The sequence below is a fragment of the Zonotrichia albicollis genome, chromosome 2 (assembly GCF_047830755.1).
Source record: "Zonotrichia albicollis isolate bZonAlb1 chromosome 2, bZonAlb1.hap1, whole genome shotgun sequence".
NCBI lineage: Eukaryota > Metazoa > Chordata > Aves > Passeriformes > Passerellidae > Zonotrichia > Zonotrichia albicollis.
This window is the reverse complement of record NC_133820.1, coordinates 18,382,193-18,408,694: the sequence shown is the minus strand read 5'-3', so window position 1 is coordinate 18,408,694 and position 26,502 is coordinate 18,382,193. Positions and strand designations below refer to the sequence as shown.

Here is a 26,502-nt window from a genome sequence, read left to right as displayed (position 1 = left end):
ATTTTGAGAACTCTGGTTCTGTACATCAACGGGTCCATTGAAATTAAGAAACTACTCCATCTAGTATGTGGCATTTTAATATTTGATTAGTTTTCAGCTTTTGAATAATGGGTTTTTCAACAGATGTGATGTGTCACATTTCCTGACTTTTAGAAGGGAATTGTGAGTCTCATGACCTTTCCCTTCCCAAGAGTTGCTCAGCCACTGAACTCTGATGACATATGGTGCAAATAATTGTTTCAGCAAGGCTGGGTATTCCAAGCATGGCATTTCATATCCAGTTCACTTTTCAATGGTTTATTTGTAATTTCTGCTAAACCACAGTTAAAGTTATCCAGCATTTGGCCACTAGGTCAGTAACAGATGACCCTTGCCAACAGCACAGATTGCTTTGAAGGCCAGTATAACTAGAAAACTGAGAATAAATTGATAGGTTAAGAGGTTGTCTGTGGGAACTGATGCCCATCCTCTGTCCAAATGTCACTTTCCAGACTGCAGTGCTGTCATCTGGCTGACCTTCTTCTCTGTTCCTCTGCTGCCCATGGCCTAAAGTAAAAGCACATCTCTGTAGTCAGAGCCGAGTCTGAAAAAAAAGAAACTCTCCAAAAATATCCTTTCAGAAAAAAAGAAAGGCTTCTTAAAAAACAAGTCCTCATGCTTTCGCCTTTATCACAGCCCACAGCGTGGCACCAGCACCATCCAGCAACCCAGGATATTTTGTACTTCTGCTCTCAGATTCAATCCAGCCTGGTTAGTCCTGTCCTCGCTGCAATCCTGTGCTGGGAGCTCCAGCCTGGCCTTGGGTAGGTTTTGGGGCTCTTCCCCCACAGCAGCACCCCTTGTCCCCTGTGTGCCATGTCCCTAGGAGTTGCACTCCTCGCAGTGGCAGGAGAGGATGTAGCGGTAGGTGGCCGTGAGCCGCATGCCCCCCGAGCAGCGCAGCCTCATGGCCTTCAGCTTGGAGGTCTGGGGCCGGCAGCAGTGGCAGCTGGAGCGGAAGGGCTGCTTCAGGACCGTGCTGAAGGACACCATGGGCTCCGAGCGCGACGTCTGGCTGCAGCGGCCTTCGCAGCGGGCCAGCAGCACCATCTGCCAAGGCAAGCACAGAGGTCAGGGTTATGAGTAGAAAAGCTGCCTGTTTTTTTAAAAAAAATTTGCAGAGTTCACAGGTTGGGCTAGTTGCTGCCAGGATGGAGTTCTAACTGTTTGTTGTTGTAATCACCTGTCATTTTTGTTAACTACCTGTTGTTGATGGTTAAGAATTTCCCCTTTTGTCAAGTGACACCTGCTGCTTCCTGGAGGATGGCATCCAGATGGTGAAGAGAAGGGGACATTGAGTTGGCATGGAAATGACATCAGGAGAGACCCCTCAGCAAACCTAGCCAAAAACCCCTAAAAACAATAAGCCAACATGGAATTGACAGATCAAAGCAATGTCTAGACATGAGGAACAGAATCCAGTATCCACTAAGACCCTTTTTACTCCTCACCCTAACCTAAAAGATGTTGGCTATACAGAGGACCTTGAATGTCAAACCAAAAAACTGGGAATCTCCCGATGCTCTGATGAGGACAGAACTGCCAGCTCTGCCCACACATCAGTGGACAAAGCTGCACTCTTTCTCTTCCTCTGTGCCATTCCTGGGAGCAGTGGTGGTGTGAGCGTGGACCCATCAGTTCTCCCCACCCAAGCTGATCGCTTTTAATAAAGGCATTAAAAAGGAGAATGATCTCCTGCCCGTGTTTATTTCAGTTAGGAAACGTGTCCCCAGCACACAGCTGGCACCAGCAGTGGGAGCCTCCTTCCAGCCTGGCTGGGGTTTTGTCACCCCACCCCAGCCCCACAGCGTGCTTTGTCCCTGGAGGAGATAATGTGGGCAGGAGGAAAAGCAGGGCTCCTCCTGAAATCCCTGGCACTGACACCAGGACTGCAGGACCTGGACTGACCTTAGGGCTCCAAATGATCACTGCCAGCCTTGTTTCCCAGACAGTGACTGCGCATATGACTTCCCAACTCTAGATCCATGGCAATCAAGCCCCTAAATCATCATCCAAGCTCTTTGTTTATTTGGGTATTTACCAGTTCTCAGTATACACACCAACTGGTTCTCATGTCTTGAGTTTAGATATATGAACATGTAAAGTAGAAATCTAAAGAAGATGCTCCATTTATTGCTTTAAAGAAGTATGTTTCCAGCTCATTCCTTTGATAAAGATCACCTTGACCATGTATTTGCAATTATATATGTATCTATATATCATTGCATCAGTTGTATCTATATAAAATGCTCTGCATGGCATAAAGCAGTGAAAATGTAAAAGAAGTTGAACTGGTTGCCATGAAGATTCCCTAGTGAGATTTTCCAAAAACAGTGCGGCTCCAGGTTTATTCTTCTGAGTTCAAATGTGAGCTGGGACCAGAGCAAGGTAACCTGCACAGCAGAAGGCACTGAGGAAGGAGAGTCCCTAAGCAGTCACCTACTCCCCAACAACCCCTTGAGCAGAGGAGATGCAGCATTAAGCACTACATAAATCTTGGAAAGGGCCCTCTAAAGCTCAGCAAATGATGTGCTAGAAACAGCTGTTACCACCCTGATAAGGGGTGTTGTACAAGTTTGAACAGACTCCTATACTTTCATGGGGAAGGAAATATTAAATCCGTGTCAGCTAATTTTGCTTAACCAACATAAACTTCAATATCAGCTTATTATATCATTCAAAGTAGGCAGTAAAACAGTTGTAGTCTTATAACCAAGGGAGAACATTACATTTTAACCATGCTACACATATCTCATGTTGTTTTTCCAGAAAATATGAAAGAACAACTACAAATGTGACAGCAAATACTTTACAGTGTTAAACCTTTTTGGGCTTCTTTCATTACACAGGCTCAACTGGCTGCAAATCTCTAAGTTATGCAAGCAGGTACATCAAATGTTTCATTTTCTTTTTAGTCAGAGTTGTAAGGAAAGATGAGATAAAAGAGAGAGAGAGAGAGAATATTCCTGAAATCAAGTAGGAAATGCCAGCACTGTCTGTGTCCATGGGAAAGGTTCTGATCATCCATTGTAAAGTGCTTAAAAATTACTCTTGCAAGAGTACTTGCATGCTAAATGTTTTCCTTGAAAATGTATTAATGTATTAATATATTAACAACTACATTTCCAGTCAACACAGGTCACAAAGAGGATGTCTTCATGAGCTGATGATCTGTGCTTGGTACCATCATGCTTCTTAGTTAGAGATGGGCTTTTGTTGCTTTCTGACAAATCTGTCATCCTTTAAGATTTGTAGCATAAATTTATGGTCTCCTTCCTGTGCTACTGCATATTCATACATAAATTAACTTCATTGTACTAATATGGTGGGAGGGAAATTTCAGTGTACTGTTGAGTCACACCTGAGCTTTAGACCCATCACCAAGCTCCTTAATAGCAGATTCTTGAGTATACAGAGAACACAAAAGGGACAATCACTGCAGTGCTGTCACCCCATTACTCACAGATAAAGATCCACATTTTTTCCCTTGCTAAACAAACCTCACTTCCCAGGCAGGCAGCTGGTGAAGGTATCTAATTAGACACCAGCTCTGCAGGTATCAAATCCTGCCTGAATTGCAAAGGAAAGGAGCAGACTGGGACATTTGACCCAGTAATTTCCTTCCCAGCATTTTGACAGCCCTTGTTAGGTGCCCTGCTTTGACCAGCTCACCAGGCTGTGCCCTCTCTCTCACAGACTGCTCCCAAATGTTTGGCTGAACCACAGAATCACAGAATTAACCAGGTTGGAACAGAGATCACCAATAAATGTTGGGGGTGAAGAGCAATCCAACAGCACCCGGCAAGTGTTTGAAGGCTTCAGAGACAGCAGAGTTGAAATCACCTCAGGAGTGGTGCAGGGGGATGTACAACAGCCAGAAATTGCTTTTTGGGAGGTTCAGAGTGTCCCTAGAGTCCCTTCCAAGCAATCATTTATATGATTTCAGCCCAAATGTGACAGCACACACTGCTGTCTGGTGGGGCACACTTGTGGTGGTTGATGCTTCAGGAGCTGGAAAAATCAGTCACTTTCTGGTACTATTACCCTAAGAATTTTTATGATGCACATCTGCTCCTGTATCTGCAGATACTTTCAAAAATGACAATAAAAATAAAACATGCCCTCAAGAAACTGGAAGGACTAGAGAAGAGTTGTCCAGAGTAATTATAAGGTAGAATTATCTGAAATGCCAATATCTCTGTCTCAATATAAACTGCTGGCTTCCTAATGTAAACCCAGCCAATATTTAGTCAATGTGCCACTGTATTTATAATTTATTATTTACACTTTATAATTTCTATATTTATGTCTATCTATATATAGTGTATATCTATATACACTATAATTTATTATTTACACTTTATAATTTCTAAGCCTTGCCTTTAAAAATTTGTTTCACTCTGTGGAGGCTCTAATTTTAATCTGCAATTTTGCTGGCTACTTAGTTTTCTATAAGATTAAGGTCAGTATTTATATAATGTAGAATCACACAGTGTTGGTTTTATTCCTTGTTTTTGGATGACAGTGTAAACTCTCAGTGGCACAAACCCAAGGTTATCAAGTTGAATTTCAAGCCAAAAAGATATAAAATTTCCCATTTTCATAGCTTTCTAACCTTCTGGGCTACCTAAAGTCCTAACAAAAATTTACCTTCCTCTTCATAAATCCAGAACAGCACAAGTGGATTTTGGCAGGTGTGCAAATGAGCTGGAAATTGCATCCACTTTGAAAGCCTTGCCTTTTAATCAATTGCTCTGGCTGCTTATTGCTTCATGTGCTATAGTACAATAGAGATTATCACCTAAATAATTAGTAATGCTATGATGCATGGCACAATGATAGAGTGGGTGTGTAAATATAGTAAAAACATGTGGGTACTTTATAACCTGACACCGCTTGGCTCCCCCTGGCCCCTGCACATGTGAGTTTGTGCATGTCACCTTGCAAGGCTGCATCCAGAAACACAGTGTCCTACAACAAGGGAACCACGTGGGTCTGTGAGCAGCTAGGGAAGAATATTATTATCATTATCATCATCATTATCATTATCATCATCATCATCATCATCGTCATCATTATCATTATTGTTATCATTATCATTATTATTTAAAGTCAATGGTCTCATAGGTACAAAAGAGAGCATCCTGAATTTGAGGCAGTGTTTGACTCTGATCATTTGAGCTGCATTCTGGAAATCCAGAAGCTGTGAACTGGTGTGTTATTAACGGTGTCCGTAGTCCTCTTTTCTGCACCTCCAGCAACAAACTGAAGCCCAAAAGCAGATGGGCTGAGAACAGATTTTCACATGGTTCCCATGGCCTGGCTGCAAACAGGCATTACTGAAAATCTCCTGAGCTACCTCAGGAGTTAATGTCTTCAAACATCTGCTAAATCTTTCTTCATCTGCTCTGTGTCTCCCTGGGCTGGATTCTTCAGTCTGAGACTGTCAGTGGTAGCACACTTCTGGCACATCTGGATGAAGCCCTTGTGACAGCCAGAACTGGAATTTAGGAGACTCTGGGAGCAGTGAGGGAACCCAGCACATTGATGGAGACCGGTCAGGGTAAATCCAGTGCAGTCAGGAAAGGGAATACCTCATGAGCTGATACAAACATTTCCTTGAAGACAAAGGAAAGCAGCTTTTCTGAAACAAATGGCCTTCTTCCATCCCCCTTTTGTGTCTCTTTTGTACTTTTTGTTACTATAATAAACTATGTTTCCAAAGGATTTGGGAAACTGTTTTCATCGCCTTCCTGAGGCCACGAGCAAAAGGGATTTTAATGATTAAATTGTATTGGCTGGATGTTTAACAAATCTACTTCCCATGTGGGTGCAATTGACAGCCTCCAAGAGAACCCCAGTGGACATAATCCTTTTTTAACCAGGACAGACAGCAAATATAATATGTCTTGCAATTTCTGAAGCCACTTTTGACTTCTGTAACTCTATGCTGCACCAAAAGAGAAAACATATGGAGTGAGAAAGGATATCTCAGTGAAACCATCACCCCAAAAAAGGGCAAAATCTCTGCTTGACACTGTCATTCCAAGCTTCCACAATGGAAACTTGGTGGAAACAAGAGGTACCACAATTCCCACAGCTACTCCCACAGAACTTTCCTTTTTTTGTCCTGGTTACATTTTATCAGTATATATATATATGTATATACAGACATTGGATCTAGTTTTAATTAGCATGTCTAATATTCCTCTGTGTTTATATGCTACTAGATCCAGAACAAAAGCCATAGGTCTACCAGAATGATTCAGATACCTAAGACCTTAAAACTAAAGAAAACACAACAACCAAAAAAAAAAAAAAAAAAAAAACAAAACCCCCCCAAAAAAAAAAAAAAAACAAAAAAAAAACAAAACCCACCAAAAAATCCCAAACAACATGAAAAAGCTTGATTTTTCTGGGAAATTATTTCAATTTGTATGGAAACTGTTTTCATTTTCCACTTCATGAGAAAGTCCATACAATTCAAAGTATTGTTATAGAAGTGTTCTTGAAACTGTTGTGGTGTGGTGGTTTGACCAGGAAGGAGTGGGAATTCTGGGAAGCTGTGGTCAAACCAATGAAGGTTTTGGGTTTGAGACTGGCACCCGGTGTAGCCAGTGGGGTTTGGACACACCTCCGAGAATACACAGGGGTTAAAAGCAGGGCACTGCCCTTGGCACGCTCTCTCTTAGGACGTCGCTGTGAAGAAGTCAGATCTCTCCCCCGTCCAGCCTTGCTGCTGGGCGGGGGAGGGCCAGCCATGCGGTAGGCCCGGGGCCTGGACAGAGATGGGAAGTGAGGGGCCTTCAAGCATGGAAGGGTGGAGGAGCCCCAAGAGACATCGAGACATCGGGCAGCCAGCCCCCCCCCCCCCCCCCAGGAGGGAGAGAGAGAGGGAGAGTCGGCGGTGATAGCAGCCGGCCCAGGAAGAGAAAGGGGGGGGGGAAAAGGGTGCAGCCCAGCCGGCCGCAGCAGCAGCAGCACGTGTGGGAGTATCATCTCGTCCCAGGACAGACAAAGACTGAAAACTTTTAACCCTTTCTTTCATGATTGGGGCCTTGCAAAAATGCTAATCCTCCTCGAAGCTGAATAAGAAGGGAGATAAGAGATGAGATGAGACAAGGACCTGGCCCGAAGAACGTGGAGATGATTGGATGAGGAGAGATGATTTGGAGTGGCTTTTTTGGCTGGACTTTTCTTGTGGCCATAGACTCAGTTGTTCCTGTGACACAGACTGCATTTAGGGGGAGGCAGTGGCTCAAAACCAGGAGGGTTCATTCGTGAGGACCCCCTGGCCCCAGGGGGTTGGAAAAATATGGGGGGGACAGATGTCCCAAAGCAGAGACTGTGCCTTTTTTGGAGTGAGACAAGGCATCCTTGAAAGACAACCCTAAAAGCAGCTCTGGCCATGTCTCAGTGGTGAGAGCACTGGGCATGGAAGGAAGATGTCACAAGCGGCAAAAGGACTTTTTTTATCCGGGCGGTGCCGAAGTGACAAGGAAGCACACGAGGTTTCAGTGTGTTTCCAGGAGAAGCCTATGGAACAAGAAGGACTCCTTTCCTCTTCATGAACTGCAGTTTGAGTATACTAAAGTGTCGTGCCGGGCTGGGCAGTTGGTGTTTTGGGAGAATGTATCGGATTGGGAAAGTCAGGGAGTGGGGAGGAGGAAAGTTTTTTGTAAGGTTTTCAATTTCTTTTTTTTCTTTTCCTGTAGTTTAAGTAATAAAGTGTTCTTTATGTTTAAGTTAGAGCCTGTTTTGCTTATTCCTGGTCACATCTCACAGCAGACACCAGGGTGAGGAATTTTCATGGGGGGCACTGGCTCTGTGCCAGGCTCAAACCATGACATGTGGTCATTGGGAAGCCAGGATATGTGATAATATCTTGAAACATGATTTCCATTAAAGGCTCGATTTGAAAAGAATCACTGAGTTTTGCAGCCAGAATTGCTAATGTTTATGTCAACAACTTTTTTTCCTCAAAGCTTTTGAAAGTTTATGGATTTCATTACAATGCTTTCTGTGTTTTCACTTCCAGCTCCACTCCTAAAGGTCTGATTGCTTTTTTTGCTTTTCTCTGTCATTGGGGAAGCTAAAAAAAAGTGCATTGTCACTGGGTTCTTTTCCTTCCTTCCTTCCTTCCTTCCTTCCTTCCTTCCTTCCTTCCTTCCTTCCTTCCTTCCTTCCGCCACTTCTGCCACTTCCGCCACTTCCGCCACTTCCTTCCGCCACTTCCTTCCTTCCTTCCGCCACTTCCTTCCTTCTTTCCCTTTCTCCTTCCCTCCCTCCTTTCCCTCTCCTTAGGTCTGGCAGGTGATCAGAAAGGTCCAGAGAGGGGAGGGCTGTGGCAAACAGATCCCTGTAAATGGAAACAACCCACACACCTCCACTTTGTCACTTTTGCCTCTTGCTGAAATGAACTGCAATAAAATCAATATTGCACAAAGGGATGCACCTCTGCAGCTCTCTGTGTTAATGCCATGTGTCTCCCAGATGGTAGGGAGTTCTAGTCTAGCCTAAAAGCAAACCAAAAGACCTCTCCTGAATCTCAAGTAATGGATGATTTTGCTGTTTGGATTCAGAAGAAGTAGGGCAAAAGTCTCTGGGCTCCCACTGCTGTGAACAAGGCGTGGTTTGCTAACCCAGCATCCAGCCCTGCTGAGAGAGCAGTGTGAGGCAGCCCAGAGCAGAGCAGGCTCCCTGGGCCCAGTTTTAGGGCTGCCAGCCCCTCTCTGCTGAGCAGGCACAGGACGAGCCTGGCTACAGAATTTTGGCCAGGGCAGCTGCTGTGCTGGTGCACAGAGCACCCAGCAGGTCTTATTTTCTATGGGCACTTCTGTATGTGCTTTATTTCAGCTGCTTTTTATGCAGCTACCTGTGGCATTCCCTCACCCTTGCACTGATTGTGGGAAGAAAAGGAGCTCCTGCACACAAAGGGATCTGCAGCCAGCACTGCATCCATCCCCACTCTGGATCTTCTCCTTGTAAATCCTCCCAGGATCCCTGCTGCTGGGGTTTGCCACCAGGCAGGCACCCCCCGTGTGATGAACCCTGTCACACACCAGCCTCCCATCCCTCTCTTACCCTGCACAGGGCTGGCAAAAGCACTGGAGCTGGCAGTCCTTCCCTTCCCTTAATCCTGGGATGTGAGTGCCTGAGGCAAAGCCCCTTCCCATGGGGCAGAGGAATGGCCCAGTCATCTGAATGCACTGTGTTAACTCAGACAGAACAAATTAGGACAAGACAAAAGGGACTAGCAAGGATTTTCCCATTGTTTCTCCCAATTCTTTTTCTCCACATAATGAAATAAATGGCTGTAGGCTACACGCACAGGCTGCTAAACCACTTTGACACAAAACTTTTCAGGCTTGAAATCCCAAATGAAAGTCAGTCTTGTATTTCTGTCTGCTCCTAAGCCCTACAGTTACCATCCAAGTGTCATTCTGCATGTAAACAAAGGCTTTGAAAAGGGGATGGGCAGGGAGAAAATAAGCAATATTCTTAATAACATTTTTTAAATTGCCATTTTACAGTTTGGTTCTTTATCTCAGCACTTCACCTTTAGTAGTTATGAACTTGCTCCAGATTAAGCATTCACTTGAAGGATGGAGTGACAGATGATCTAAATTTCCAAACTAGCTCATCTCCTTGGGACCATCAGCTGAGATCCCAAATGTGCTCCTTTCCATCTTGTCATTTACTGCGTGTAAGCTTTACCATCATTGTGAATTTCTCCTTTTGAAAAGGTGAAAAGCAAGTCAAGAGCCTTTACCTCCAGTCCCAGTTCTTATGTACACACAAGATAAGATCCTGTATGACACATGATATCCTCACATCTGCGTGTCTCTGCTGCTAGATTCTGCTAGATAGGAATTCATACAGACAAAATCGCCCAGAATGGCTCATTTTAACAACTCTTCCCTCAAAGCTGTGAGGGGGTGAGGGGAGCATTGTTAAAAACGGGACCAGACTCCCGGTACTAAAGTGATTTCAGAATTTATTATAATAAAAGGAAAGGCCTAAAGCAAGGGGGCCAAGTAGGAGCATTCCTATCTGGGAGGCTGCAGCACCGGCGCTGGGTTTTCCTTTCAGCAGGGATGTCCCGATGTCCCAGGTGGAGCAGCACAGCTTCCCTGGGTCAGATGCCCCTTTTTATCCTGTTTTTTGTCTCTTTGAATTGGTTTCTTTTTGGATCCTTCATTTGCATGAAGGTTTAAGACGCTTGGTTGGCCCATTACAGTTCTGTCCAGGCTGGCTCATGGTGCACTTCACTGAGGTGTGTTATGGTACATTGAGTACTACATTTCTTAAAACAGTTTATAACCTATTTTTAGCAGCCTTACCTTGGAGCTGCACTTGTAGAGAGGGTGGCTGATGGAGTCCACGTAGTGGTGCCTCATGCAGCGGCTGGGGTCGGAATCGATGAGGAAGGAGCTCTCTGTTTTACTGTCCGTGTCTCCCATCATCACCAGCAGCGACAGCATGGAAATCGAAGCTGCGAGTACATGATTTCCCATTGTCGAGGAACTTCTCGCTGGTAACAGCAGAGGGAGGTAGAGCATCAAAAACCCTCCGAATTCTGGAAGCCAGTTCCTTTCCAGGATGGTGAAAAGTCTGGTTTAAGTGTCTGAGCTGTCATTCTTCTTCTCAAGTTGGAGTCTGATGAGATTGTAATCCATCAAAGAATCTCCTGCACAGCTGGAATAAAAGCAACACAAATCACAATCCTGAGTAAAAAGACCTCTAGAGAAAATAGACATAAATTGTACTAAGGCACTCAGGAACTTTGCTAGCCAAAAACCTGTTCAGGGTGAGCATCATCCCCACAGTAGGTAGGGAATATGGCCTTAAGGAAGGAGATGTCAAGGCCTTGTTACTTTTAACATTGTTCTATCACTTCAGTGAGATGAAATGACTTTCAACATCCCAAGTCGTGCAATGCCACTCTTTTCCACTTGGTGATGAAATTCATCACAAATTCCTGCAAATCGAAAGAACTGTGTTCCCACTCAGAGTGTCAATGAGTGGTAAGGCTTGGCTGCCTTCCACATTACAGATAGGAATGATATGGGATGTCCCAGGCAGCACATGGAGAGGCTGGAAGCAGGTTGAGCTGTGGCTCTGGAGGCTGCCTGGCCGTGCCCTGCAGCTGCAGGGACAAGGGACATCCCCAGGGTGGAGGGATGCTGCAGGTCCGAGCCAAGGCATGAGCAAAGTGGTCTCCCAGTGACCTGCTCTGCATGAGGAACCACCCAGGCCTCTGGCTGAACTGTCTGCCCGCTGAGTACCAAATTCCCATGCACACACATCCAGGCTTTGCTTGCTTGCTTGTCGGGCAGCACTTTCTGGGTGTCAGTCTCTTCCCAGCTATTTAAAGAGCAGCATCGGAAAAATACGTTTATAATTCCATAATATCCAACTGCTATCCCAGCTATAAATATGTTCAGGTGGAGACGTGGCTATCTACCCAGGCATCTGGATTTCTGTTTCATGTTGGAGATCAGGAGATTCTCCAGGAAACAGGTACAGGACAGCCCCTGAAACGCTGCCCAGAGCTTTGTGTCCGCAGGGGAAGGAGAATATCTCCATTAGCTGCTTCTTCACAGTCCCTTGATCCTTCTCACAAAGCCCTAGTCCCAACTGGGTGATTATTTCACTTTTACTACAAAGAGATATAACTTGAAAGAGCTGTGAATTATCCATCTAAACACAGCCCGATGAAGGATAGTCAAAGGATACTCATCAGTACAGTTGAAAGTGCAAAGACTTTCTGAAGAAACTTAAGATAAAACAGTTCCCTACTCACAAAGAAATGCTCTGGCAGAGCCTCTTGAGTATTTAAAGAGCTGATGTGTGCCTTTACTGCCTTATACAAGCCTCTTTCAAAACTATTTTCTGGTTTGCTGGCAGTCCTCTAAACCGACTGATACTCATCTCCCAAGCAGCCTCCCCACCAGAGTGCTTGATGATTTGTATATTGCTTTATAGCCTCCTCCAGCACTTCTGTGAGAGGAGTGCCTCGCCGTGACAAACACTTCCAGAGTTCATCCAAGTTGAGATGGCACTGATGTGACAGCAAAAATGTCATGCTGAGAAGAAATGTTATTAGGGTTGGTTTGTGTGTTAGAGAGACAAAGATGCTCTGTGTTATTAGACATTTTTGTTGTTGTTGTTGTTTCAGGCTATTATCCATGTGCTTAAGTAGGAAAGGAAAAAATTATGTGACTGTGGATTTAAATGACAATACTTTTTTTTTTCCCCCAGAGTCTGACATATGACCTGCCATATTTTCCTCAGCAAATGGGTCATTAAAAACATAATATGGCTTTGCAGTATAAAGAACTTAAACAAACAACACTAAACACTTAGGATCTCAGATACAATCATGCACAGCCTCATTCATGTCAGTAAATATCCCTCCAAACATTTCAGCAGCATAGGAGAGAAATCTCTGGGTCATGGGAGCTGGGACAGACTCCCTCCCTGAAGTGAACTGTGCTACTCCAGTTCGTGCAGATGATGCCCAAGGATTAGCTAACAGGAGGAGGGATGCACTATTTTTTTCTCCATGTTTAACCTTTTACCTACATTCCTATTCTTTTTTGTAAAGAGGCTGACCAAAACATGCTGCTTGGCAAGGTCTCCCTCCAACATAGTTAATCATTATTACACACCCAGTAATTCCCTCTCTGTCCAAATAAATTTTCTTGATATTAGACGGTCTCATTTCATGTGATACTACACCCAGGGATCCCCATTTCCCATTCTCTCTGTCCCACTGTTAATTCTGGCCTTCTATATCTTTCCATGGTTTTGATCAGCATGATTTAATACAGTGGGAGAAATCTGAAGGGCTGGCTCAGTTTTCAAAGGCTTATCTCCCTCATTTTCTTCAGGAAATAATTGGATGACACAGAGTCTGCCTCATGAAAACTCTCTGAGAAAGCTGGAAAGACACAGGGAAAAGTGTGAGAAAAGGAGAAATGGCTGTACCTTCCTCAGGATAAGCACAGAACAAAAAGTATTAACACTTCCACAACCTTTTAAAATTGCCCTGATACTTCACTAAGAAGGAAATGTAGTGGGTTTTGGTAACAATACTTTGAAAGGAGTAAAAAGTATGGCATATTTGTAAAAAAAAAGAGAGAAAACCATTGTAGATATGATCCATCTCTTGTGAAATAAGTGGTTACCGTTGTTCATAGACATACTGGTAAAATATGTAGTTATATCTCCTGGCACACCTATGGGAAGCATGCACACACATTTTTCAAGCACATATGCTATATATAACATGTATAACATATACGGAAGAAAAAGTCTTAGAGGGACATTTAAACACATGGAAGTTAGGGTGTAGATTTTTGATTCTGTAAAAAAAATTCAAAATATTTTCACTTAGGTACATCACCATGATGAGGTATGTTGGAATGATATTTTCCATTTCCAGCTGATATTGAGCAATGGCATTTCGCTTGAACTTAGCATTATTATTATTTTTAAAGTTAAAAATTGCATTCCTTTTGAAATGTTGTCTGAAATTATAAAATCCTAGATAGCACATGCTATCAGGATTGGCGTAAGTAGTTTCCAGTCTATACTTCTGTCCAAAAAACAGAAGCAAGTACAATTGTGCTCATAAATCATCATTACAATGGCATTTTGTTTCATTTGGAACATACACTTTTTAGTTAAAATCAACAATTTCACAGAGCAAATTTTCCTTCTATTTCAGCTGTTTTTTCCTCACTTTCTTTCCATGTAAAACCTGTGGTAGATAGCTTGTCTGCCAAGCTAACCAAAAGGAAAAGTAAACCCTCCCACTTTATACCATCCTGCAAAGAAAAAGATGAAATAGATGCAAAGGTAACTTTATACCCTCAGGCTGAAAAATTGCTACAAAAATATATGGCGTAACAGTGGATGAAAATCACTGCTTCAGATTTTCTTCAGAATTCACTGAGATATGGGAAGTACATTTTTTTAGCAATGGCTTTGTTTCCTTTCCATATATCTAATTTCCTGTATTTCACAGAGAGATAACATACTAAAGCTTCTTACAGCTGTTAGCCTTAAAACTTCATGGAAAAGTAGAAGACATCCCAAAGAAAAAACCTAGTCTAACACTGTATTGCATGTGGACTTAGGTGCAAAGTTAGGGTTATTTTTCCAAATCCACACTCTTATTAACTGCTTTCTGAATAATAAAGATTTCTTATCATAGTTTTAGTATCATTTGGAGAGTGGTGAAGGCTAAGGTTTTGTTTTGCTTTAAGGACAGAAGAACATTCCATCATCTGGAATTATTTAGCCAGTCACTTTGTGAGAACGTAAACAGAAATTCCCTTTTTGCTATGTATCTTGGAAAAAATAAAGAGCTGAGCAATTCTCCCAAAGTCTTCTGGATCTGCAGAGCTTTTACCCTGGGAGGTGGGAAGGGAGCAGTGGAAAAAGCTCATTTATGGTGTACTTCTAGTTCCCTGAGCCCCCCATATTAGGCATGCATATATGTTCAGCTTGGCCTTCATTTGCTGAGTTTGATTTTCATTTTCTGTGTTTGAGACTCTTGCTTGAAGATGAGGGCACCACTTAAGTCACTCAATGCTTTTTGGGTTTTGGAGGCTGCCAAAATCCCATTGAAGCAGCGTGTGTGTGTATATAACTTAAGCCTGGCCTTGCATGCTGTGCATATTTAGTAAACACAATTACTTGGATCCTACCATGTGGTTCCCTCAATCTGAGTTTGTTATGTAAACACAAGAGTTGCAAGACTACTCAGTTTCTCCAAACTCCAGACCTAAGAAAGTGTCACTAACTACATATGCGTATGTGTGTGTGTGAATTCACTGCTGCTGCTCTGACAAAAAAAGCACCACAAAGTCCTTCATGAGACAAAAATGGATTTCTCGAGAACTTATCAAATTTAGAAAAGTTTTGATTTCCCAGGAAGATAAGGATTTGGGAGCTCCACTCTCCAAGGTCTTGATTGGAGTGGAAACAACTGTGATGGGCCAATTTCTCAGCCAGGCTCCACAAGGGTTTATTGTGCAGGGTTAAATTCTGCACTGCCATGACACAGGCAGCATGGTCTGTTCCCAAAGATCCAGCAGCACCCACAGCACTCAGGGGGCTCCCAGCCTACACAGCCATCCACACCATGCTGGGAACAGCTTGGGAAGCCCTGTGGGACTGAATCCCACCAGTGACAATCTGAGCCATTCCAGAGGCTCATGCAGTAGGAGAGGCAACCCCAGATGAGAGGCTGACCCTGATTTCTCTAGAACTACCTCAGAGCCTTTGTCAGTTCCAGCATATCTTTTAGCTCTGTAAGTAAATGCAGTCATCTTCTTATCTAGGTATTTTACTGTGGTCATTCCCATGCCAGCAGTGAAGGAACTGGCCTGCTCTGCATGCTATCAAAAATCCTCACTTCACTCTACAGTTGCCTGTCAAACACCTGGCAGAGCCACTGACAGAGTGGCCACGTGGCTGCCAGGCAGCAGCAGGTGAGCACAGGCAACCCCAGTTGTCTGAGAAATGCCTCCACACAACATTGGAACAAGTTTCTTCCCATCCTGAGGCAAGGCAAACACCAAACGAAATGTTTTAGTGAGACCCTTGCAGGTCAAAATAAGTGAATGTTCTCCCAAGGTCTTGGTTAAGATGTTCCCCCAAGGTTGTGCTTAAGGGGTTTTGTTCTCCTGACATCCAGCTATGCTGGAGCTTGTCCCCTTCCATGCCAAGGGGAATGTCTCCATCCATGGTCCAGGAGCTCCATCCACCCATCACAGCAGCAGGGCAGTGTGTGCCAGCATGGAGGGCACACAAAAACACACACTCCTGGCCAGAGCTGGCACCAAGAGGAGAGGAGAAGGAAAAAGGGGGCAAGAGGACAGGGAAAGGGAAAAGGCAGCAAGAAGGAAAACAGGCTCAAAAGAAGGAAATTTAAGCCTCTTTATTTGGTTGTCCATGGTAGAGAATTCCATCTTCTGGTCCTACTAAAGCTGTGATGAGAGAAACTCCTGGAAACCATTTTTTACTATGAGACTTCGTTAAGTCTTTTAATATTTTGGGAGATGAATGCCTGTGACTGTAAGCAGACTGAAAGAAGAAAAAGAAAGCCAGGAAGACCATGGCATGTGAAGCATAAGAAGCAACATGGCAATTGCAGCAAACACAATGGAAGCACCCTGGGAGCCTCAGCACACGTGGGATGAGCATACATGGGGCTGATTCCCTGGGCTCATTTAAGGCCCCAAAATTGTTCCTGACATGGGGACCCGGTGCATGAGGTGGAACAAATCCAGCTGAATGGCACTTGAGCTGCATGAACTTCCCTCTGCTTTTGAAGTTCCCAAGAATATTTCCAGCCCTTCAGGTACCAGGAGAGGGGGAGCAGGAGGTGTCTTCCTGCTCAGCAGTTGAAATAACAAACTGCAGTGGGTACTGTGGGCTGGCGCCCGGCCAGCAGACAGGCACAGGCCAACCCGGAGAAAGGGGTTTAATGCACTCCCAAAGAATAACTACTGGGGGACAAAAGAGTGCTTGTATTTTTATTCTTTCCTTTTCCTGCTTCCAGGAAGCTTTAAATAGATTGATTAGGGGCATGCATGGGATATCTCTCTAATGAGGGAGTAGAGCCTTTTAATGGTGAGGTGATGCCAGCCTTGGATTCTTTCTTTATTCTTGTGTCTCACTGAATAGCACTGTAGTCATGGTCTCGAGTCTCAGACAGCAGAGGAATACAATTTTCCACTTGGTCATCCATCCAGAGGGTGCTGGATGGGATTATCCTTGGTGAAGCACCAGGTGCAGAGCTGAGCAGTCTAGGGCTGCCCATCCCTCTCAGGAGGCAAACCAGCAAGGGTGGCTGCTGGCTACAGTGCAAGTGTTCCCAGCCAAGCATTAGCTATAGGATTTGCTTCAGTAATTACGTCTACTTCAGTCTTATGACCCAACAGGAGGCAAAATTACTCTTGGCCAAATTACAAGTCTGAGAGGTCTAGGGCACTCAGGCATGTGTCCTCTACCTGTTGGAGAGTGTTGCAAGCAGGTGGGCAGTTTTTGTTCTCTGTCTTTTGCATATTTTCCAGCAAACTCAAAGGCCTGTAGTTATCAATAGATGCAGGAGTAGGAATGGGTCTTTTTATTCTTTAACATTAAGCAAACACATCTCTGCCACCGGGACCAGCAGAGAGCGTTATGCATGCCGGAGACAGCACATGATTGAAGGGGATGTTCCCTCTCTTCTGACCCCAGGGGCAAAATCCTTTCCTCTTTTATACACAGGCAACATTCAGACCACCATTCATATACCTCATCCTCTGATAATTAGGGAACCTAAATATTTGGCTCATGGTAACAATTCTGTGTCTTCTAACAAGGGGAGCAGCGTTGCCCTAGGTCCCATTCCCTTTGAGCCGTGCTGCTATGACAGCAATGTGATTGTCACTGCCATGGTATGCTTAACCTTTGCCAAACCAGAGCTGAGGCATTAACTCAGATCCTCAGCCCACATGTCTTAAAGGGCAATGTAACCTGTGCTGCCTCGGCCCAGCACAGTCTGCAGCTCAGTAATAACAAGCACGAAAATGTGACAAGCGTGAGCCGTAAAAATGATTGATGCGGCTAGAAAAATAACAAAGGGAAGCTGAAAAATAGCAATGAGGAGGAGGAATTCCTGGGACCAGTGTCTCCATGGCACCAGCAGCCCCCTACTCTCACACCAGAAGAGAGGCTACACTCTGGTAGAAAGGATCTCCATACCACACAATGAAATTCCAGCAAATAGAACAAGGACTGGTGGTGTCTGGAAGCGGTAGTGCCACTGCTACCCGGATAACTGTTTGAATTAGATTATGTGAGAAAAGGAGGAATATATAGACTACCAGCTGCTCAAAGGCTTACTACAACCTTGCTTTTATTGTTCTTCTAAGTTAGAGGTGGGGCATCAGAGGGATTCCTAACATACCACTACTGAGAAATTTTAATATGTTCCACACTGACACATATAAAAAGGAAATAACAGCTGATCACAGCCAGCAGAGACTGCAACATCTCTTTATATGCATGCACAGAAGGGTGGTTGAAGTGGGGAGCTCTTGGCTCAGACACCTGAGCTAACCTGAAGCGACTAATCCATTCTCCTGCCACTGAGCTGAGTTTCAGCAAAAGGACTGTCAAGTGTGAAGTCAGCAGAAAAAAAAAGGTGATCTGGACATGGCTATTCAGCCCATCCCGAGATACCAGGACATGGAGAAGGGCAGGGGAGCTGAGAGGCAGAACACTTAACACTGATGAAAAGAAACACGTGTTTACACAAGCGACAATGATCCGGGGGAACAAGATATCACAGAGGGCAAAAGTTTAGCTGGGCTCAGCCAAAGGACCTGTTGTGCATGGGGAGGGGGTTACAGTCACAGGGGTTTCATTTCTGAAGAGTTTTTGGAAGGGTTACAAACCCTCAGGACTCTGAGAGCTCACTGGATGGTGTTAGGGAGAAATTTGCCCCAGCAAGTTGCCCCATAGCTGCTGCCACAGGGACTTTGTGTCTTTCTTTGATGTGGCCGCTTCTAGAGGTGGATTGCTCAAATAACAGGGGGCTACAGTCTCATGTAGCAAAACCTTCCTAAAACTCACAGGGACATGTCTCTCTCATACTCAAGAGTATGAGACAGAGAAAATTGTAATATTTAAAATACAACTATCAAATATTTATAATTGTAATTAAAATAGTGACTGGGAGGTGGGGAGGGGGAAAGAGAGAGTTTTGTTTTTTTCAGTTAAGCAAACAATCCACCAGACAAGTTGCAAGAATTAATGTCTCAGTGGTTTCATGCAAGCTTTCACCATAGATAGTCAATTCTCTCCAACTCCAAGGACAACTCTGAGCACCTCCTAGTGCATCTGAGAGCTGACAAGCCAGGCAGGGAGCAAAGTCAGCCCCAGGAGAAATGGGAAATGAAGCCAATCACAGGAGGATTCCCTGTCAAACGAGTCACAGCAGGCATCAGTGTGAGCTCCCAAGGAGATGGCTTATTTCCCTCCCACCTGGGCAGGAGAGACTGCAGCCCTGGCCAGGCAAGAGGGCAAGAATATGCAGATGCTGCCACAAGCCTCAAAGGTGAGTGAGGGATGGCTCCAGTGGGGAAGAAGGCTTTTGTGGAAATCAGCCATGCCTAAGGAGGTACCTGGGGTCCTGCTACTGCAAACTGTACCCGAGACTGTCCATAACAAATATCCTGCTCTGCAAAGGCCAGTCATCAGCACACATTAATCTGATCCAAACCAGGCACTGCACAAACCCAGGAAAGCTACACAGGACACCTTCAGGTAGAGAAATGAGCCTGTAACTAATCATCAGCAGCCCCTAATTATACCCTGTCCCTAAATCAAATAGCATTTTACTTTGTAAGCTTGAAATACCTATTCCTTCCACATTTGTTTTTAACTGGGAAATCTTCAAGCATTGTTTCATAGTACAAAATAATATTTCATTAGCAGCAAGAGTATATCAGTGTATCTATAAGTCACATTGGGAATCCCCGATTCAAGCTGATGAGTAGTTACTCACCAAATAGTTCTGTTTAGGTCAGGAAATTATTCATGTGTATAACTACTCACAAATATGAGTAAGGTCCCACAGCAAGAGCAAAAGTGAACATTATTAGTAATTCAAAAGGAAGGGGTAAGAAATAATAGGTACAGGTCCTAAAATGTAGATATATTCTTTCAAGGAGGGACAAATAGCAGCACTGTGATTATTACAGCCACACTTATTGCCACACCAGGCAGCTGGATTGCTTCTTTTAGAAAATAACTTTGCTATAAAGTACTGATTTCAAGTGAGTTTGTCCCCACTGTTGGTTTTAAATAATCACTTGCCTTCAAGTGAGTTTGTCCCATTACTGGTGTTAAAAAACCTTTTGCCAGTTATTTTTCAATAGGCAGAGTTCCTCCCTCTCAGCCATGGTTATAAAGCTTTAGGAACTGTAAGTACCATGTACATACATGAATACACTGTAAGTAACATATATAGGACATATATGTTTCATCTTTAAAGAGCTGCAGAAACCTTAAGCAGTTACTTGCCATGCTGTCTCTCCCCGGCAGAAACAAGCAAGATGCGTTATAGGGAGGCTATGAGAGAAATTTCAATGAACTTGCAGGGTAGGATAAGAAATCTGCCTGGCAGCCCCACGGGAGACAGTGCACACACACACATAGGGACACACAAATCCAGGTTTGCCACAAGAAAATTCCCCCCAGCACACACTGTGTGTGTGACACTGCAGCAGTAGCTAACCCAGTCCCGAGACTGGGATTTTTTTGTCACTCCGTTCTTTGCTGCCGGAGCCACTGAACTTTTCCAGGACGGGTTCACTCACCTGAGTCCTCGCAGGAGCAGTGCCGGGTGCCGAGCCCCGCCGTTCCCTACCCTGACACTTGCTCACGGAATCCTTCCTTGGTCCCAGGGAAGCGGAGAGCAGTCGTGCTGGTGCCTCTGGCGCTGACACACAGGGAAATGATCGGCCGGGAGCGGAGCAGAGCCTCCCTCTCTCCTTCTGGGGTCGCGCAGCATCCTCCGTGTCCCCGCCACCTTCCAATATACCCCGGGCACCCAGCAAATACAGGCACAGGGGCTTTCCCCCAGCTCCCAGCCGATAAAGAGTGCGGGCTCAATCTGTCCTAACCCTAACAAGCAGCGCTGTCCGCTCCATTGCAGAGCCTCGCTGAAGTTTGGATAAATAATAACGTGAGATTTGTGAGCGCTCCCGCGAAGCGTGAGGCGCAGCGCTAGAAATAAATATTGCCTGTTGTTTCAGATTGTTCTGAGCGTTCCAGCGGATGACTGGCAAGAGAACAGCAGGCGTAAGTGGTGGTGGAAGTAAACAGTCCAGCTTTAAAGCAGCAGGCTTGCCCGTGTTCGCAGAGCCCTGTTGTAGCGGGACAAAGCGGGTGCTGGCGATCCCAGCGCTCTCCCGGTGATCCCAGGGGTGATTCCAGCATATCCATTCACCCCAGAGCCACAAGCCATGGCCAGCACTGAGCTGCAGGCTGGAGCTCAGCGTGCTCACATAAATAGGTGCTTAACCAAGTTGCTCAGAAGCACCCTGGGCCACCCATTTGACCACATACAGGCAACCTTCAGATAGGAGATAAGGACGCAGGAATAAGGAGACGCAGGGACTAGAGCTATGTTGATTCCATTTAAACAAGATTTAATTTAAAAAACAAGGAGAACATTTCTTTGTCAGATAAAGAGATTAAGCACACAGTTTAAGTCCGTGTAACACTCAAAATCTGTAGCAATCTCTTATTTGCATGCTTACCTTTGGAAAATGCACCACTCCTTCCTTCCTTCCCTTAAACCCTTTGGAGAGCTGAAAGAGGTCCTGTTACTCCCAAATGCTTTTGTTCTTCTGTCCCTCCGTCACATGGCTTGCCTTTTATATTTGCAACACACAAAAGTTAGGGCTGTTGTTGAAGAGAGAGAGGGAGAGAGAGGGAGAGAGGGGGAATGTCAAATGGAAAAGTGCCATTGCAGTCATATATCAATCAGGGCAGCAGCAGCAGCAGCTCGCTGGCAAATGGGAATTCCACAGAAATGTGAAGCTCTTGTTATCTGAGAAATCACAAAACACCACGAGCCAAGCTCTCCTCTGCAGGGACTTCATGTAATTGGCAAGCCCGGAAATAGAAGGAAATGTAGGCACTTTTTAAATTGCTATTATTGTTTCAGATCTGGAGATAAGGAGGCTGTGGCATGTGTAAACCAGTGGAATATAAATCCTGAATATAAATCCTGAATCAAATTCCTTCCTAAGCAAATGGATCATGTGCAAGATAAAGCAAACCACTGAGAAGCAAGGGAATGGACCTAAGTGAAGAATCTGACAGTAATGATTTAAAGAATTTGATAAGTGTTTGCACTTGGAAAATATCCATAGAAAAACTACCTGCTCCCTGGATTACTCATTAATCTCCTTTATTTTCTGACCAGTTTTTCTTAGGCTTTTTAAACTGTGATTGATCTCAGATAGCCTTAATTCAAGATATGCTGCTTCACTACAATTGGTCAACTAAATCATCTGACATTCTCAGGCTCTCCAGCTGGGTAAGCAGGCAAGCATTTTCTGTAGAAATACTTCTCTGCAAACCTGCAATTCCCCTGCTTCCAACAACCTGCCCTGAAATCCTGAAGTTTCTGTCAAATAAACTCAGAATTTTGCTCAGAGAAGAAAACATTGTCTTTTTACTTTACACACCTTTCTCTGAAGAAGGCCAAGTTTGGAAGAAGTTATCCTTAAAATATTTTATAAAATATTAAAAATATTTTTAAACTTTTAAAATATTAAAAATATTTAAAATATTTAAAAAAAATAAAGCCCTGAGAGGCTGAAGGCAGGCTCCATCCATGGAAAACCCCTCTTACAACAAACACACCGCAGCTCTGGATGCACCAAACCCTCTTCCCTTCAGAGGAGGTTGTTTCACTTCCCTGTGGAGTGCCCCCTAGTCATCCTGCAGGATTGAGTGAAACACAGATCTAAGCTGGTTAATTAAAAAATAGGCAACATAGCTGGCCATTCACAAGCTGGATCTGTTCTGGCCAGCAGATGGACAGGGCTCTGTGTCGATTGTGTTTGAACTCTAAAGGCAAGTTGGTATTTGATGGATGATGTTATTAGCTAAATGTCTTATGTGGTATAAGATCAAAGAACAGAGGGGAATTATGCCTTAAAATAGAATAATCTAAAAGGGGGATGGCTTTTAGATGAATAAGCATCATGGAAACAATAAAGGAGACTTTCTTGGGCTTGCTTTGCTGCACAGCCAGGTTTGACTGGCGGGATAAACAAACAACCCACTTAGGACCACAACTCTTGGGATGTCAGTTTTGCTGCACATTTCTCCCTTCATATTCAGTGTTTACATTGTTTTGCCTCTTGAGTCTACCTTGTGTTTCTCTCCAAAAGTGTCCCAGCTCTGTGTCTCTTTGCAGATGCCACTGAGGTCACCCAGAGTGGGTGACAGCAAAGCTCAGCAGCACTTTCAGCTCCCTGTAACCACAGGCTGGGACTGCTGCTCTGGCTTCACCTCACAGAGAGGTGAAGCTCTCACCTTCAACAGAGAGAGCACACACAGAAACCTTCTTTAATTTACATCCTCCTTTAAAATGAAGGCTACTGGTCACTGTACTGCTGTGTTGTCTGTCTTTTCCACTGGCAAGAAAGTGATTTCAATACTCTCGTTGCTTTCACTAAGAACCTCCCATGTGCAAGACAAAGTAGCTTCTGGATGAAATCTTCCAGGAGACAATAGATATCCTACTCACGGTCCTCACTGAAAATGGTACCTCAGGGATTTTTTTCTGGCACCACTTAGGCTTCTTATCTTTATGTCATCTGCAGGTGAAAATACCCGTATTATTTATTTTTTGTTGGGTGCTAAGCATACTAAGCAATTATCAACAATTCCTCAAACAGTGGAATTTTAGAGATGTAGTGCTCAGCAGTTTGCTACCATGACAGAAATCCTTAGCACAGGAAAATCAGCAAAAGTGACTTGCAATTTTTTTATCTTCAGCTTCCAGACTCTGTTTGGCAGCCAGTGGAAGTTAATCAGCAATTAATTGACTGCACAGCCTGGTGACTTATAAACTGACACTCTCATTTGTGGCCTTCTGAATGAACTTGCACATGATCGCAAGCTCAAAAGCAGAAACATTTAATGTAGCCCTCCCCCCAGCTCAAGAATACTGTGGTCCATAACTTTTTCATAGCTGCTCATAAATCTTTAGCCTCTCTCAAAAGCTGAGCCTTAATCCCACCCATAAAACCAGACATTTTGAAGAAACAAATAAAAGCAGAAAGAACAGGAGCTCAGAGCTCAGTTTTCAAAGACCACTAGACATCTGAGATGACCCCAGATATCAGATAATATTTCCAGAAGATTTAAGGTATTCTGCTCCCATCAGTTCTGATCTGAGTTCCCTTCAAAAGAATCTTATCTCACTTAGAAGTATTGGCCTGAAAACTAAATTTAGGCTCTTCCGGAAGCAAATGTAGAGTTTCCACTCCAAATTACTTTCAGTACAGGCCCAATTTAGATTGACATCAATAGCAGTTTTTCTCTCTGTGAACATATTTTGCTGATTCAGTTGAACTAAATATATGTAATTTTTTTTTTTAATAGAAAATCAAGTGAGATAAATCCCTTTGTTGTAGTCTCAGGATGTAATTTTGGAGAGATGGAGATCCACTACTTCATGGAGTTCTACCAACCTCCCTAGTTCAGTTCCCATAAAGTGCATTGGAGACCTGCAACTCTATTCTTTATTCCACCACCACTATATGACCTACAAAACTCATGTTCCTCCTCAGAAAAGCATTTGACTACCATTGGCTGCAGTTCAATGAGACACAAATATTTGCCCTGTTGGCATCATCAAGCCCATGTTCCCTCTTCAAAGGAGCAGGATTTCACCTCTCCATCATGCATGTGTGTGAAATGCATTCAGACTTGTGCAGAAAACTCAATACTTCATTTTCATCTTAAGGATTTCCCAGTGCTGCAATTTTGACCTTCTGAGACAGCAGGTAACAGACCTCAAAATCATCAAACGTTCTGTCAGAACAGGCATTGCTTGGTATCTGTGTTGGTTGTGACTGGGAAAGGAGCACAAACACAAGGACAAACTTTAAATGTGGATACACACTCACACACAGTGACATAAACATTGCACCCTTTGCTGGAAGCAGTTGGAGGGAGTGGGATGCTCAGGAATGCAGTTCAGGGAAAGGCCATGCTTTGTTCCATTATTGAATTGGTGAAGGAGGGTTTATATCTGGGGATTGTCCATCAGTATTCCTCTCATATTTGGGAATGTAGGAGGAACTGAAAGCATTGTAATGGCAATCTGCAGCAACAAAAAATGTAATACTTATATTATGAATTTACAATGGTAATCTGCAGCAACAAAAAATGTAATACTTATATTATGAATTTACACTTTGTAAGAGGTCCTCAGAACTCTTAGAGGAAGCTTTTTTCTATCATTTTAATAATAAAAATAAATATTAGGCAAATAATATTCCCAATAAATAAAACTACATAACCACTTACAGCAATGAAGGAGCAGGTGGCACAGAAATCTGTTTAGTCACTCAAAGCTTTTCATCTTTCTCCCCATGGTGCTCTATCTCAGATTTGTTATGCAAGGATACTTAAATACCTAAACACACATAATCTTCTGTAAACTAAATGGGTCTCTTCTTTCAAAGTTTGTATGTATTAATGAATGTGTGCTGTGAAGAAACAGTAAATGGAAATGTTTATTCAGTAATTTGCACAAATACTGTTATTACAGCAAGGCTCCCGTCATCTGGGGATAAGGCTACTATGGAGAAGTCTGTGAAAATTAAGCTAAATTATATGCTTATTAATTTTAAGACAGAAAGCATTTAGGCTGACATAAAAATGCAGCTGCAGGAGGACCAGAAGTTGGCATCCCCTGGTTCCTCCAGCAGGGAGAAGCATTGGCCAGGTAGGGTCAGAAATGTGCTGCCCTCAAGGCACAAATTACTGGGGACCATCAGCACACAAAGTCCCAGCCAGGCTGCCCTGCACTCACCAGGAGCCCTCTTGGACAATTTGTACAGGACAAGTGAAGAAACCTGGATTCCTACATATATTTTTCCCTGTGTCCCTCATGGTTATCCACTCACTCAGGTTTTCCCCTACATAACCATCAGCTCCTTGATCCTCCCATCTCTTGATAATGTGGATTGAAACTCTTTGCCCTTTGCTCACTCCCACAATTTTTTCAACAGCTTTTAAAGCCCCTACAAGACTGCTGGCTGAGCAAGGGGCAGCACACCATCACTGAATAGCAAACACATCCTGTGGCTTCTTGCCTCCTCAGGCTGCTAGCTGTGCTTTGGTTTCCCTCTGCAGGACAGCAACAGGATGCAACATTCCTGCCCAAGCACCACACATCCTCACATGTCCAAGAAATCTTCCAGAAACTTCGTTTTCTCTGTGAGATCTCAGCCTTGCTGTTAAAATTGATTTAATTTGAGCAGCTGGATGAAAAGCTGAAAGGAGACACTAACATCAGGGCTGAGAGACAAAAAATAACTCAATTCTATGAGAAACTTTTAAATAAGAGAGTAAAAATATCTGTTCTACCTTCAGGCTGCTGAAAGGTGGAGTGCCTTTTCCCTAGAAGAGATTGTTGTCACCTGTCACCCTGATTCTTGTCCCCATCCCCTTTGGAGTGCCTGGCTGCACCTCTCTGGTGTCCTTTGCCACTGCTTTATGCCTAATGAAGAAAGAGGAAAGCTGCTGAATTTCAACAATGTGGATCAACAGTTCTGCAGGCACTTGAGGGGTTTTCCCACCCTTCCTGAAAGCAGCTGCTCCTCTCTCTGCTGGTGGAAACCACAAACAGGCACTGCC

General features: G+C 43.9%; 1 protein-coding gene across 2 annotated transcripts; it reads right to left on the bottom strand.

Moving 5' to 3' along the window:
* Positions 1 to 281: 281 nt before the first annotated feature.
* Positions 282 to 21,616, bottom strand: NDP (norrin cystine knot growth factor NDP). 2 transcript variants are annotated; one of them, XM_005489012.3, is made up of 3 exons: positions 21,372 to 21,616; positions 10,383 to 10,737; positions 282 to 1,089 (listed from the first exon to the last, which is right to left on the bottom strand). In XM_005489012.3, the coding sequence occupies exons 2-3, from the start codon at positions 10,599 to 10,601 to the stop codon at positions 862 to 864; spliced, it is 447 nt and encodes a 148-aa protein (XP_005489069.1). In that variant the 5' UTR covers positions 10,602 to 10,737; positions 21,372 to 21,616; the 3' UTR covers positions 282 to 861. The 2 variants fall into 2 exon arrangements, with proteins under 2 accessions (XP_005489069.1, XP_005489068.1); XM_005489011.4 differs by lacking the exon at positions 21,372 to 21,616 and adding an exon at positions 20,427 to 21,102.
* Positions 21,617 to 26,502: the final 4,886 nt, after the last annotated feature.